At 43.4% G+C, this 13,848-nt stretch overlaps 1 protein-coding gene across 4 annotated transcripts in view; it reads left to right on the top strand.

The window, feature by feature from the left end:
* The first annotated feature begins 1,009 nt into the window (after positions 1 to 1,009).
* Positions 1,010 to 13,848, top strand: part of USP3 (ubiquitin specific peptidase 3) — a 58,027-nt gene continuing 45,188 nt past the window's right edge. For 2 of the 4 annotated variants that reach the window (XM_038418920.2, XM_038418918.2), the window contains exon 1: positions 1,605 to 1,794. In XM_038418920.2, the coding sequence (XP_038274848.1) occupies positions 1,620 to 1,794 (175 nt within the window). In that variant the 5' untranslated portion in view covers positions 1,605 to 1,619. Of the gene's footprint in view, positions 1,247 to 1,604; positions 1,795 to 13,848 lie in introns of those variants that run through there. The other 2 variants (XM_038418921.2, XM_038418919.2) reach the window with 2 other exon arrangements.

Genomic DNA, 13,848 nt, shown 5'->3' with positions numbered 1-13,848 from the left:
ATGGGGGTACCTCGGTCCCACCTACTCTCTGCCTGTGGCACATAATAGTGGGCTGTAATATTTTGGACTAATTTTGGTTGTTGGGTTTAATGTGCAGGTGCTCCTAGGCTTAGTGGCTTGTGATACAGAGGTCAGACTAGATGATCTGATGGGCCCTTCTGGCCCTAAACCATGATGATGACTCTATGACAAGCCAGGCCGGGGAACAGCTGATACACACCACAGCCTGTACCAGCACCTCTGAAACCATCGCTTGGCTCACACCTCCCACCGCGGTGAGCCAGGTGTGCCTGAGAGCGTGGCCGGGGAAGGGCAGGCTGGCAGGGCAGCTCGTGTTTCTTCTCTCCTGGGACCCCTTCCATGCCCGCTGGGAGCCCCTTGTGCTGCTTGCCACGGGCTCCTGCACTCTCTCCTCTTCCGCAGGCTTGTGAACCCAGCTCCTCAAAGGGGCTGCCTGTGGCCCGAGCCGTTACATGCGGGCTGCTGCCGGAGCCGCCGCTTCAGGGCCGGGCAACGGGCTACCACTTCCCCCTGCCCACAGCACCCAGGCTTTTAGTGTCCGGTCATTAGATCTGACCGGACGCTGCCAGGTTCCCTTTTCGACTGGACTTTCCAGTGGAGAACGGACACCTGGCAACCCCGCCCCCGCGCCACGTGTGGGCAGCTGTCCCCCACCGTTAAAAGAATCTGGGCGGAGCTTGGAAGAAGCCCCTCCCCAAAACCTGTCCGGATGGGAGGGCGGCGCGGATCGCGGCGCGCGGACGGGAGGGCGGCGCGGAAGGCCCGGCGGGCGGATCTCGGACGGGAGGGGCGCAAAGCCCGGCGGGCGGATCGCGGCAGAGCAGATCGCGGACGGGAGGGCGGCGCGGAGCGGAGCGGAAGGCCCGGCGGGCGGATCGCGGGAGGGCGGCGCGGCGGATCTCGGACGGGAGGGGCGCAAAGCCCGGCGGGCGGATCGCGGCAGAGCGGAAGGCCCGGCGGGGCAGATCGCGGACGGGAGGGCGGCGCGGAGCGGAGCGGAAGGCCCGGCGGGCGGATCGCGGCGCGCGGACGGGAGGGCGGCGCGGAAGGCCCGGCAGGCGGATCGCGGCGCTGGCTCTAAGATGGCTGTTGTGAGCGGGGCGCAGTTGCTGTGAGGAGCCGCCCGCCTGTGCTATGGAGTGCCCGCACCTCGGCTCCAGCGTCTGCATCGCGCCCGCCTCGGCCCGGTTCCCGCAGGGCTCGCCCTCCTCCTGGTGCTGCAGCGGTGAGTGTCCCAGGCGCGGCCCGCACGGCAGGCCCCAGACCGCGCGGCCTAGGCGGCGCCCGCCGGCCCGACCTCCCCTCGGGAGGGAGCCCGGGAGTCACCTCCCCAGCGCGGGCCGGGCTGGCTCCGGGGAGGGGGGCGCCGGGGCCCCAGTGTTCCTGCTGCCGCCTGGGCCGGGGGGGGGCGCGGACCCCCGGAGGGCGGGTGCCCGGCTCCAGCTCCCCTCCGCCAGCGGGGCAACTCCTCGCGGGGCTTTAAGCGGCTCCCCCGCCACACGCGCCCCTCAGGCCTAGCTCGGGTGGGTGTCTCGCTGTCCCTCCCTGCAGAGCTTTGTCTGGGCTCTGGGACGGGCTGGGTGTAGCAGGCTGAGCTCATGTGCCGGGCGGGGAGCCTGCGTCTCTTCCCCTGCCCCCCGCCCCCCGCCCCCCAGCCCCCGCCGGGCTCATGGCGGCTCCCTCTGTCAAGGAATTCCAGGTTTCTGTTCTTAGCCCCTTTGTTTGCGCGAGGAGCAGCACGTTCGTCTCTACCCAGGGGAAGCCGAGCGCAGGGTATGTGGAGAAAGGGGGCCTGTGAATCTCGCAGGATCAGTATAAAAGTAGCTGCTTAGCCTGCGAAGCTTTGTCTTATTTTTAAAACATTTGTATTTGTCCGGGGTTTTGCACAATGTGGTTTGGATGGGAGTACTGGGGGGTGCGTAAAAGACACCACTGTGTTACGTAGATTGAAGGAACCAGTAGATTGAGTGGTGAAATAATAAAGTGGTGTGTAAATATCTATACAGTATAAATAAACATTTACATATTCTAGACGGATGGTGCTGGAGCAATGTAGGAGTCAACGCTGCTCTGCATATTGACTTAATAACACAAATATGTATCCGTGATATATGTATTATTTCTTAAGTACCATCTGTGTCCGGATATTGTTTGTTCAAAGCTTTCCCCTTGGGGGGGTTGCTCTGCCCAAGCGGCTCTAAATTCAACTTGTTAATGGCAACATAATTATTGCTAGTTTTTTTTCAAAAAGATGACCTCCGATGGTAGCTGTCATTTTAGCTTATGTTCTTCTCTGTATTCATTGTCAACATGTTTAGTCTGTTGTGTTTAGCCTTAAAACAAACAGAAACCCCCCCCCCCCCCCAAAAACCCGGGGCATTTAGTGTATATATAGCAATAGGCGCGTTTGTAACAATAACTGTGTCTGTGGGCAGTGGTGAGGGGAAGTGTCATTTGAGATATTAGTTCATGGAACAATGAAATGTTAATTAAGTCATCAGTTGTTTCCTTTAATGTGCAAATGCTGTTTATTTTTTGTCCTATTGCTTGGATGCTTTAGTGTGGGACAATTCTGCAGCTTGCTTGAGTTCTATGATTGGCATTTCCTGGAGTGAAGGTGGGGTAGTTCTGCTGCTTTCTTTGGTAAAACCAGTTATTTTACTCTTTAAAGCTTTTGCGTTTACACTAGAGTTTGTTTTTCAGTGGAATAATGCAGAGTAATGGTTAGAGAAGGAGAGTGTATAAAGGAAAACTTGTTCGTTTGTGTATATTTCTTTACCTGGAAATCTAGCCATTATGGTTGGATGTGTCACCTCATGGTGTTGACAAAAGGCACTAAGGTTTACCCTTCAAAGAAAGATAACATTACCAAAGCTGAAAATATGCTAAGCTGTTAATGCAACTGTTTAACTAAAAAGAGAGCCAGTCTCCTAGAAAACATGAAAACGCCAGTGTTTTGGAAAGCCTCATTTCATACAGAAAGGTGAAGTTTGATCGATGGATGTGCTGTTTTCTGAGAAAAGAAGTTCAGTGATTAGAACAAATTTTCCTTTGTTAGACAAGTGCATGTCCGCCAAGCTAGCGCTTATGGGAAGATACTGTGCTGGGTGCTGAACTGATTTATTACAGTTGGGAGGAGGTGGGAGGGAGTTAAACTCTTTGAGAAACTGACTAGATTTATAATGGTGCTATATTCAGGAGTGCACACACACACACTAGTTTCACATTTTTTAATAAAACCTAGAAACAATAACACAATCCCATATAAATTATTTGGACAGGTAAATCAGAAGTACGGTATTAATTGCTAACAAGTGGATAAAGAAACATTTATAGTTAGTACACTAAATTTAAAACATTCAGTAAAAACATAAGCCAGTTATCAATTACATGAGAGACAAATTACTCATGACTGTAATTGAATTCTTCAGTCCCTTCACAGGATTGCCAGATGAAACTATTCTACTCCATATTTAGTAGTCTGAGTGACATTTCCCATGCGAGCTGCCTATCTTGATAGGCTATTATTTGTTAGTGTTACATGATCTCTGCAGTGGTGCACAGGATACTCTTTCTTGTCTAAAGGACAGGCCCAGCAAAGAAAATAACAGAATGCCACTAGCCATCACCTTCAGCCCCCAACTAAAACCTCTCCAACGCATCATCAAGGATCTACAACCTATCCTGAAGGACAACCCATCACTCTCACAGATCTTGGAAGACCGGCCAGTCCTTGCTTACAGACAGCCCCCCAACCTGAAGCAAATACTCACCAGCAAAAAAAAACAAAGCCCGTTGCCAACTGTGTCCACATATGTATTCAGGGGACACCATCATAGAGCCTAATCACATCAGCCACACTTTCAGAGGCTCGTTCACCTGCACATCTATCAATGTGTTATATGCCACATGTGCCAGCAATGCCCCTCTGCCATGTACATTGGTCAAACTGGACAGTCTCTACGTAAAAGAATAAATGGACACAAATCAAATGTCAAGAATTATAACATTCAAAAACCAGTCGGAGAACACTTCAATCTCTCTGGTCACTCGATTACAGACCTCAGAGTGGCTATTCTTCAACAAAAAAAACTTGAAAAACAGACTCCAAGGAGAGACTGCTGAATTGGAATTAATTTGCAAACTGGATACAATTTAACTTAGGCTTGAATAGAGACTGGGAGTGGATGGGTCATTACACAAAGTAAAACTATTTCCCCATGTTTATCCCCCTCCCCCCCACCACTGTTCTTCATTCGTTTTTATCAACTGCTGGAAATGGCCCACCTTGATTATCACTACAAAAGGTCTCTCTCTCCTTCCCCCCCCCCCCCCCCGGCTCTCTGGCTGGTAATAGCTCACCTTAAGTGATCACTCTGGTTACAGTGTGTATGGTAACACCCATTGTTTCATGTTCTCTATGTATATAAATCTCCTCACTGTATTTTCTGCTGAATGCATCCGATGAAGTGAGCTGTAGCTCATGAAAACTTATGCTCAAATTTGTTAGTCTCTAAGGTGCCACAAGTACTCCTTTTCTTTTTGTGAATATAGACTAACACGGCTGCTACTCTGAAATCGTTCTTATCTGGTTTCAGAGTAGCAGCCCTGTTAGTCTGTATTCGCAAAAAGGAAAGGAGTACTTGTGGCAGCTTAGAGACCCATTTCAGTGACAGTAGCACTTTGAATGATGCGCACAGAAGTCAACTTGTGGTGGGTGGTAATGGATCTCAATTTTCCCTAAGAGCTCTGATGACTCTTTTTATACGAAGATTTGCCCATGGCAGAATTTCTGTGCCATGTACCATTGTTCTCAGTTGTTTTAAGTAGGAATGTGATCGATGCTTTTCTTCCTTCAAAGATGAGAGAATAAAACTTCAGTTACTCCTCATTATCACCTCTGTTTTTGCTCTTTGTCGCCTAAGAAGTGAACCCCTTTAGCAAGAATCTTATTCTTTTGCTTGTTCTGCTAAATGGTAATATACCATTCAAAAAGAAAATGGCTTATGTATAATTTCATATGTTGTCAAGACTTGGTGGGACTGGATAAAGCCGGATGAATGGGAGATTTCTTTATTTGTCTTTCGTTGTCCTAAACTGGAGAAAAATATTTAGCCAGGTAATTGTCTTCTCTCCTTTTATCCTGAAATTCCAGTTTTTACAACTTTTAACATGGCCCAAAAGTATCTCCAAAGGATGTGTGATCTGTCCCATTCTGAGTTAGCTGACCTTCCTCTGAAAAGGCGAATGAAGATACTGAGATATAGAGAATATTTTGGCTGCCATATGACCCACCAATGACAACAAAACATTCTGGAATACCTTGGAGAGTGGGTCCTTAATATAAGAAGTGACTTAGAGTTTGGACTGGTTCAGGTACCCTGGATTCGAAGGCCCTCTAAATGTTAGATTGACTGATGCACACGGATTGAATACTTTTTTTTTATCCACCAAAAGAGTCTTGATGGCAATGACTCTTCATTGTATAAAGTGGAGGCATCTCAAAACATTTTCATGAGTAGTGCAATAATATAACGATGCTATCTGCACTACATAGCTGACGTTTGAAAAATAACATTATCATAGGGTGGTTAGGTGGAAGGTGTGCAGCAGGGTGAAGAGGTGTATTGGCCATGAAGCTAACAGTCCTGAAGCTAACAGCTCCCTTTGAAGCTAACAGTCAAGATTCTTTTGGAGGTCTCTTGATTGATGATGGTGAACTGTGAGAATAATAAAAGGCAGTATTTGTGAATGCACTCAGCCAAATCTGAAGTGTTCTGCTCCAAATCAAAGAATAAGGGCCTATGCCCATTTCTAGACAACACCTAGAACTTTAATCATAAATAACATGGCAGTATAGTTCAGAAACTGGAGAGTTTAAGTTCCACCCTTTAAAACATAAGCCATTTCCCCAGATTATTATTTGAAGCCTTGTAGTGTGTTCTGTGCAGGATGAAATACAAAAGGCAGCATGTTCCTTGCTTTGTGGAGTTTGCAACTAAATAAATGGACAACACACAGTGCATTGTGAGACACCCACAGGGAAGTTCTATCTTAAGCTATTTTTTAATTGCTTAGAGCAATGGGTCAGTGGGTCTTGTGAAAGAACATGAAAGGAAGAAATGAGATAAATCATTAGGAAAGGCAGAAATTGTGCAGAAACATGCTGAAAATCCCTACTAATCAGTACTGTCACATGAAATATTGTTTGCAGATTTCTGCTACTTCCAATTAGAGCTAAATGTTTCCATGCATTTTATTTTCTGTAATTTCTGCTGCGTTTAGGATATTGGCGATAGTCCCAGGCAAAACCAGTTAAATTTATGACATGCCACACTCTCAGGACTCTTGTGCAAACCATGTAATTAAAAAAAGGATTCGCAACAGCTCGGATGTGGTATTTTCCTTTCACTTTTTCTCACTCACTTGCGCAGCCGCAGCCAACCATATCTCACCTATCACAGCACACTTCTAAGCAGACCTGTGCAAGCTTGAAGGGTCTTGCCAACTTTTTTGGAATGGAGAAGACTAATTGATGCTTTGTGCAGTGTGAAATTGTAAAGTGTTTCTCTAGAAAAACTCATGACAGCTAGGATTGTCTCTGCTTAAATATTCAGTACTTATAAGAGGAAATTGTTGCACTTCAAGTATGCTTAAAACGTCCACTACTTCAGATCACTGTCAGCTGAATACCTGGTTTTAAAAATAACACACATGGTGGTTTTTATTAAGTACTGAAGGATTCCTTTTGCTGTAGAACTGTATTTCCTGCAGAAGTTCAATATACTTGCTTGGAACTTGTGTTATCTTTGCATGGTAGCTTGTGATGCAGTAAAAGCTGCTCAGAGCCTCATATTGTGATGTCCACAGATGTCTGTTGGATTTTAAAAAGTAGAAGAGAGACAGAGAACTTGGGTAAATAATTTTGGCCTACTGAAATATGATTAGAGTGGAAATCCAAATGCTGAAATAGGAGACTTTTTCTACTCAATTAAAACAACTTTACAAAATGGCATTGCTAATCCGCTGTCTTCCAAACTTATATATAATGAGTCCAAATGCTATCAATGCAAGTGGGAGAATGTTCAGGGATAGGAGTTTATTGGGTTTGACTGACTGCTGGTTATGTTTTTCCTTGCATAAACCAGTAACACTGTTCTCTATTCATTTGGGTAGGTAGTAGCATCCTGCCACACTGTTTTTTTTGGCATTGCAATCTTGGACTGTAGTAAGCAGTGCCAAGACAAATATGCTGTAAAAGTAATGAACACAGACTTTAACCTTCTCAGCTCAGCTCCGCCTCCTTTCTTCTCCATCCCCATCAGTACTAGTCTCTTCATAATAAGGAGAGAGCAAAGTTCCTAATTTTCTTTCATTCTTCCTATAATAGGGGAAAAAAACCCCACTAAATCATTTGTAGAGAAAGAACCCACTCCATATTAAGACCCTGATTCTTTAGTCAGGTTGAGATGGCCCCAGCCCTTTATGCCCCCATAGAGTCTCATTGAATTCAGTGACATTGTGAGGATATGAGTCTGGGTGCATGACGATTTGTTTGTGAGATTAGGGTTGCAACCAAGTTCCATTCTGTTTTTTTTGTCCTTTAACTTTGGTTTGGAAAATTGGTTTGGCCTAAAAATTACTAGCCTTACTCTGAAATCAAAGGGGAGAGTTTCTTTGCAAAAACATTTTTAGACTTGTTTAAGTTAAAGGTCACTTAAATCAAATTTCAAAGCCCAGTAGTTTGGTGTGTGGGGTTTTTTTTTTTTTTTTTTTTTAAATCTAATGTTTCTTTGGGTCTTTCAGCTCAAGAATGGCTTGTAAATAACCCTTCAAACTTTGTATATTGATAAATCTCCTTAAAAGCTCATGTACCAGCTGTATCTGAAGAAAATTGCTTCTAATTAAGCAAAGCTCATTTAGTTTTGCACCCAATCTTGCTTCCATTAAACCACATGGAAATGTTTACATGTTTAATGTATGGACAGTCCCTTCATATCTGTCAGCAGGTTGCCCTCTATTGGTTAATTCAGCCTTGAAAGAAAGTAAGGAATTTTCAGAGGTATAGGTTAGCAGAGATCTTCCTTCGTCACTAGTAGTAGAGACCTGTGTGTGTTAGAGCTGAAGGATCAGAGTTCCAGTCTCAGCACAGCAGGCATGTGCTTTATGGAGGGGAGAGAATTCTTTTATATTTAATGTGGCAACCCCACACTCCCAATATAATGTTGATTTTGATTCCTTTTGCAATTTCAAAAAAAGAACTTAATGTTTTCAAATATTTAGAGCTATGTCTTGTTGGATTACATTGAGTAAATACTATTTTGAAATTAATATATTTTGAAATGACTTCTCTATGAAGTGTTTTGTGTTTGTACTACCTCAGTCTGCCCCAAAAAATTGTATTGCACCACAAAATATGAAACAGCTTTTTAACCTGGGCCATTGCATGATACAGTCTTCAAGGAGGGGAATAGATGTTAACGGTGCTGCTATTATTTGGACACTAGATGTGTTTCTGTGTCAGGGAAGCTGTCTGGGAAGAGAACATGGCAGTGAAGAATACTTGTATATATCTGAATTCATCTGGGAAACTTCTGAAAAGTGAAAAAAAAATTCCAGGTTCTAGTTAAAAATCTTTCTGCTGGATGTTTCCAAAAGGCCACTTTGTCGTAGGAAGAAATGTGGACAAGGAGGTTTAGCAGAGGCATATAAACTGAGGTAGTATAAACAAGTCATTGTATGAAATTTTAGTTTTTACTAACTTTACTAGTGCTTATTATATAGCTTTTCGTAAAACTAGGTAGATATCTAGGTGACTTGATGTACCCCCTGGAAGACTTCTGCGTACCCCCAGGGATATGTGTACCCCTGGTTGAGAACCACTGTTATAGAAGTTAGATATAGTAAAATTTGTTAGTCTCTAAGGTGCCACAAGTACTCCTTTTCTTTTTGTTATAGAAGTATAGATGACTTGCAAAGCAAAGATACACAGCTCTTCCTGCTGGTAGTAGTTCATCTTAAGTGATCACTCTCCTTATAGTGTGTATGATAAAACCCATTGTTTCATGTTCTGTGTGTGTGTATATAAATCTCCCCACTGTATTTTCCACCGAATGCATCCGATGAAGTGAGCTGTAGCTCACGAAAGCTTATGCTCAAATAAATGTGTTTAGTCTCTAAGGTGCCACAAGTACTCCTTTTCTTTTTGCGAATACAGACTAACACGGCTGCTATTCTGAAACCTGTCACTATAGCGCAATGAATCATGCAGATTGGAATCAATCTAATTACAGTTTGCCTAATTATAATTAGGCTAATAAAGCTCACGCACCTTCCCTGCACCCTTCAAGATGGTGGAAAAGCACTAGATAATTGCAAAGTATTATTAGTCTGTTTTTTAGATGGGGTAGTTAAGGTTTAGCTAGGTTTAGTAACTCAGTTGAAAGGCGTTGTGGTCTAGTGGTTTAGGCAGGAGCTGTGGAACTATACAGTGTGAGTCCTACTCTTGGGTCTGACACTTAAGTTCAAGAACTTTTATCCTTCTTTACCAGTATTTGGAACGAAGGTAGGTTAGGCCTTGGGGAGCCATGGTTAACTTGGCTGACACAAATCATTTAATTTTAGTAATCTCGTGCCATTTCGCTTCACATTTATTTGTCTTCATTCATCTGTGCAAAAAATTTTTAGAAAAACAAAACAAATAAATGACTTCCCTCTCCCTACTAAAGCAAATGCCAAGTGATTTCCAAAACCAATTCCCTCAGTTTTGGAAACCAGCTAAGGGTTTTATGTTTTGTTTATGTTCTGAGATTATTAGGGGAAACTGTTTTTTCATTTAGGTAAGAGTAGAGGCTTTTGTGTTGTGATGGAATATGCATTACTTTATACTTGATATTGATAATTTTCTTACTATGGGGGCAGTGTAAGCCTTGGTATCCTTAATGAGTAATTTCCTTGCTTGTAAGTGGGGATTTTATTTTGTTTTTGTTTTGTAAATGATATGATAGATGAGTACGCTTATTGCTCAGCAGTCTTAAATAGTTTGTAAAACAAATTCTCTTTTCTAAAACTTTTCTCTTTTGAGACCATCTATTAAATCTGGATTTCTACAAATATGGCTGTGAAATTTCTCTCTCAAATTTTTTGTTACCCATTTGGATCTAGTCAAAATAGTGACAGGTAACGTACCTAAACAAGGCATTTTCACAGAAGGTGGCTAATCTTTCTAGAATATTGCAAATTGATACTGATTTACCTTTCCTGTAAAATACCTCAGTACTCTCTGAGGCCCTGCAGCTACACTAAATCTGCACAGACAGACCCTTGTGCCTTGGCTGAGCCACATTTACACTGTTGGAATTTTGTGTAGGTGCAAGTGTTTGCTCAGGCAGATCAAATTGCAGGATCTGGGTCTTAGATGGTTAATGATAACTCTGGATACTTAGGCTTTGTCTACACTAGCACTTTTGTCAGTAAAATTTTGGCAGTCAGGGGTGTGAAAAAAACACCCCCCTGATGGACATAAGTTGCACCGACAAAAGTGCTGGTGTGGACAGCACTGTGTCGGCAGGAGAGTATCTCCTGCTGGCATAGTTACTGCTGCTTGTTGGGAGTGGGCATAGGGCGGCTGCACATGAGACCTTTCAGCGGTGTAACTGCCGTGGTTCAGCTGTGCTGCTGTAAGGTCCGTAGTGTAGATGTAGCTTTACTTTTCTGCTTTCATTTGGTAAGTAACATATTTTACTCAAGTGGACTCTTGAAACTCTCTTCCTGTATCTTGTTCACTCGGAATGTTTTGATGGCTTCCTTTTTTTCTGGCAGGCAGAATAGAGGGGCATGGTCTGCAATAAATAGGCTGTTAGAATCTCCCTCCCCAATACGTTGTGACCTCAGACTACTCGGGGATTCAGAGGATTCCTCTCTTTAAGAGTTGGGTAGGATCTTGAGAATTGCAATGCAATCTATTCTGATTTTCCTTAGCCTCCCTCTGAAATTGTCTTGTTTTTATTGTTGGTGTAAAGTCTTTTTTAGGTGTATGCTACTGTATTCTGTGTTCTATAATATTTGTCTCCCTTACAAGGCTTGATTTTTTAAAAAAAAAAATTTTTTTTTTGTAAATGTATGTACTCTTTATTTTCAGGAATGGTTAAAGTGAATTTAAGTAAATGTTCTCACTAGTAGGAATTAAACAGCAACAAAACCCTCAGATATTGATTATTCAAAATGCGACAAACTGAGATTAAATGACAGCTTTAGAAGTAAAATCATATACGATATAGTGGGGAAAAATGCTCTAGTTATTTTCTGGTGGAATTGCCTAAAAATATGGCATCTCTGTAAACAGAAAACTAAACTTTTCGCTGCTATTAAAGAAGCATCCTTGTGTAATGTTAGTTATGTTTAAGTAACCTTTTTTTCTCCATAGCCCCTGACAAAAAAGTCAGAATTTACTGACTGCCCTACTTTTAGCAGTGTCTAATTTTTGTTTGGCCTGGTTCTCTATTCTTTGTTTAACCACTTCCTCAGGAACTAGTACCTCTGTTTAGCCAGAGTTAGAAGTTATAGCGTAATTACAGTTTTTTTTTCCTACCTGAGTGTCTGCTCGTCCAGTATCTGTTTAAAGAATACAAACAAATATGGAACTTGCTGCATGTTTCCATTACCAGGTTTTTCAATTGCTTCCATAATCACAAAGTATCAGGGCTGCAGCCAGCACTGTTGAGTGCAATTTAGGAAGTGAATTGTAAACAGTAGAAAATAATCCGTTGTTCTCTGATGAGCAGGCTTCAATCCTAGCATGTTCCTAGCACTTTAATTACCTTATTTTATTTATTCTTGGGGAATGAGTGTTTACTTCCCATCGTGTTACTTTTGAATTCTAATTCAGCAATTGTTTGGCAGTTCTATGCTCAGTGTGATGTTTCCAAAATAAGTTGACTTAGGCCAGCCAGGAAAGTTCTTGCATTAGACTAAGCATTGCTTTTACTTGCAGTGACAAGTGGCAAATATCAGGACATACTGCAAATGTACTGTCATGTATTAGTTTCTGCAGGAGTATAGTGAGAGCAAGAAAACAAAATGTGGCCCCAGCTCTTTTTCTGACTTCATCATTGCTTTTCTTTGTTTTTGATGCTTAAGGCAGATGGCAGAAGAAATGAGACTGACTTTTTCACTGGTTTATGGCGAGGGTGGGAGGGTTACTGTAATTCTGAAAACCCCATTCGCGATCTGTAATTTTAAGTGAAGTTTCAACCAACCACAGACTTGATATAAACTACAATTTATTCTTATGCATCTCTTTGTCATGTGAGAGCATGTGCCATTAAAAAAACAGTTAACTTATTTTTGTACAGAGTGATAAACTCTGAGAAACTAGATTTCTTGGAAGAATATTCCTTTGACAGTTGAGACATTAATTTGCCTTCTTTCCTTCTCTTCTCCTTCCCCAATAAATCGGTGTTAACAAAACATGTTAAACAGTCTAATTAAAAATCACTTCCTATCTGTGAGATTTCACTTTGGCCCCGGATCCTGCAGGGAGCTCAGGGGAGGCTCGACTTGGGCGCATGCAGAGCCCCGTAGGGGCACTGGTAAGATGACATAGTTTAGGTTCACATGGAAGGTTCTGCAAACTTTCAGGGATCCGTCGGCAGTGATACTTATTGCCAGACTGACACCGTAAATAGTATCTGTGATATCCTCTTACTAGTTCATTGGTTGTCCAGAGGGTCTTACGGGAACAACAGGTAGATGAGACTTGAATTTCTGATAGCAGTAATAAGCAGGATAATTAAAAGGAAAATACCAAACTAAAACTCCAACCTCTTCTGGCTTTCTTGATGCATCAAAAATAAGCAAAGCCACCCTCCTCCCCCCCCCCCTTTTTTTTCCTTTATTTTACTTTTGCAGATGATTTAGTTCAGAGGTCTGTGGACTACCAGTGGTCTGCAAGCTCCAATCAGGTGGTCCGCGGATAGTTCCCTCTAAGGTGCGCGCCTGGGTGGCCGCCTATGAGAGAGTGAAGGGCCTCCCACCTAATTAGTGGAGCCGCGCAGGCGTGACTCCACTAATTAGGTGCCTGGATGCAGGAGAAGGTTAGGTACATATAAGGTGAGGTAGTTGCCTTGGGGGGAATAGGGGGTAGATGGGAGGGGGCAGTGGGGTAAGAAGAGGGGGTGGGGAGAATATGGGATGTGCAGGGCTGTGATGGCCAGAGAAAGAGGCAACTTTCCCCAGCTCCAGGGCTGCAGCTGTCAGGGAGAGATGGCCCTCCTACCCAGCTTCAGCTCTGTGGCTGCTGTGGCGGGTGATAGACCCCCTCCTCCCCACCCCAGCTCGGGGGCTGCCGCGGCAGGGGAGAGAGGGCACATCCATCGCATTAGAAAGTTGTGTGCTTTTATTTGTAGAACAAAAAAATGTTTAAGTTTTTTTTGATAAAGCACTTTTATCCAAAGCGCTTTACAATAGTTTTAGTTAACGACACAAACAACACTTGGAAAGATCATAGAATATCAGCGGTGCAAGGGACCTCAGGAGATCATCTAGTCCAACCCCCTGCTCAAAGCAGGACCAATCCCCAATATCTGCCCCAGATCCCTAAATGGCCCCTTCAGGGATTGAACTCACAACCCTGGGTTTACTAGGCCAATGCTCAAACCAAGATCATTAAGTGATCCGTGGAAACCCTCAGCAATTTTCAAGTGGTGCTGGAAATTGATTGGAAAATAATCATGAACCCAGTTAAGTATAGAAACAAACAAATGAAGGTTAAAAGGAAAGAGATTGGAAGAAAAGATAATCAATATGGAGTGAACAGCCGTTGTTCTA

Source organism: Dermochelys coriacea, chromosome 10 (assembly GCF_009764565.3).
Source record: "Dermochelys coriacea isolate rDerCor1 chromosome 10, rDerCor1.pri.v4, whole genome shotgun sequence".
In the NCBI taxonomy this organism is placed as follows: domain Eukaryota; kingdom Metazoa; phylum Chordata; order Testudines; family Dermochelyidae; genus Dermochelys; species Dermochelys coriacea.
This window is presented reverse-complemented; position numbering and strand designations above follow the sequence as displayed.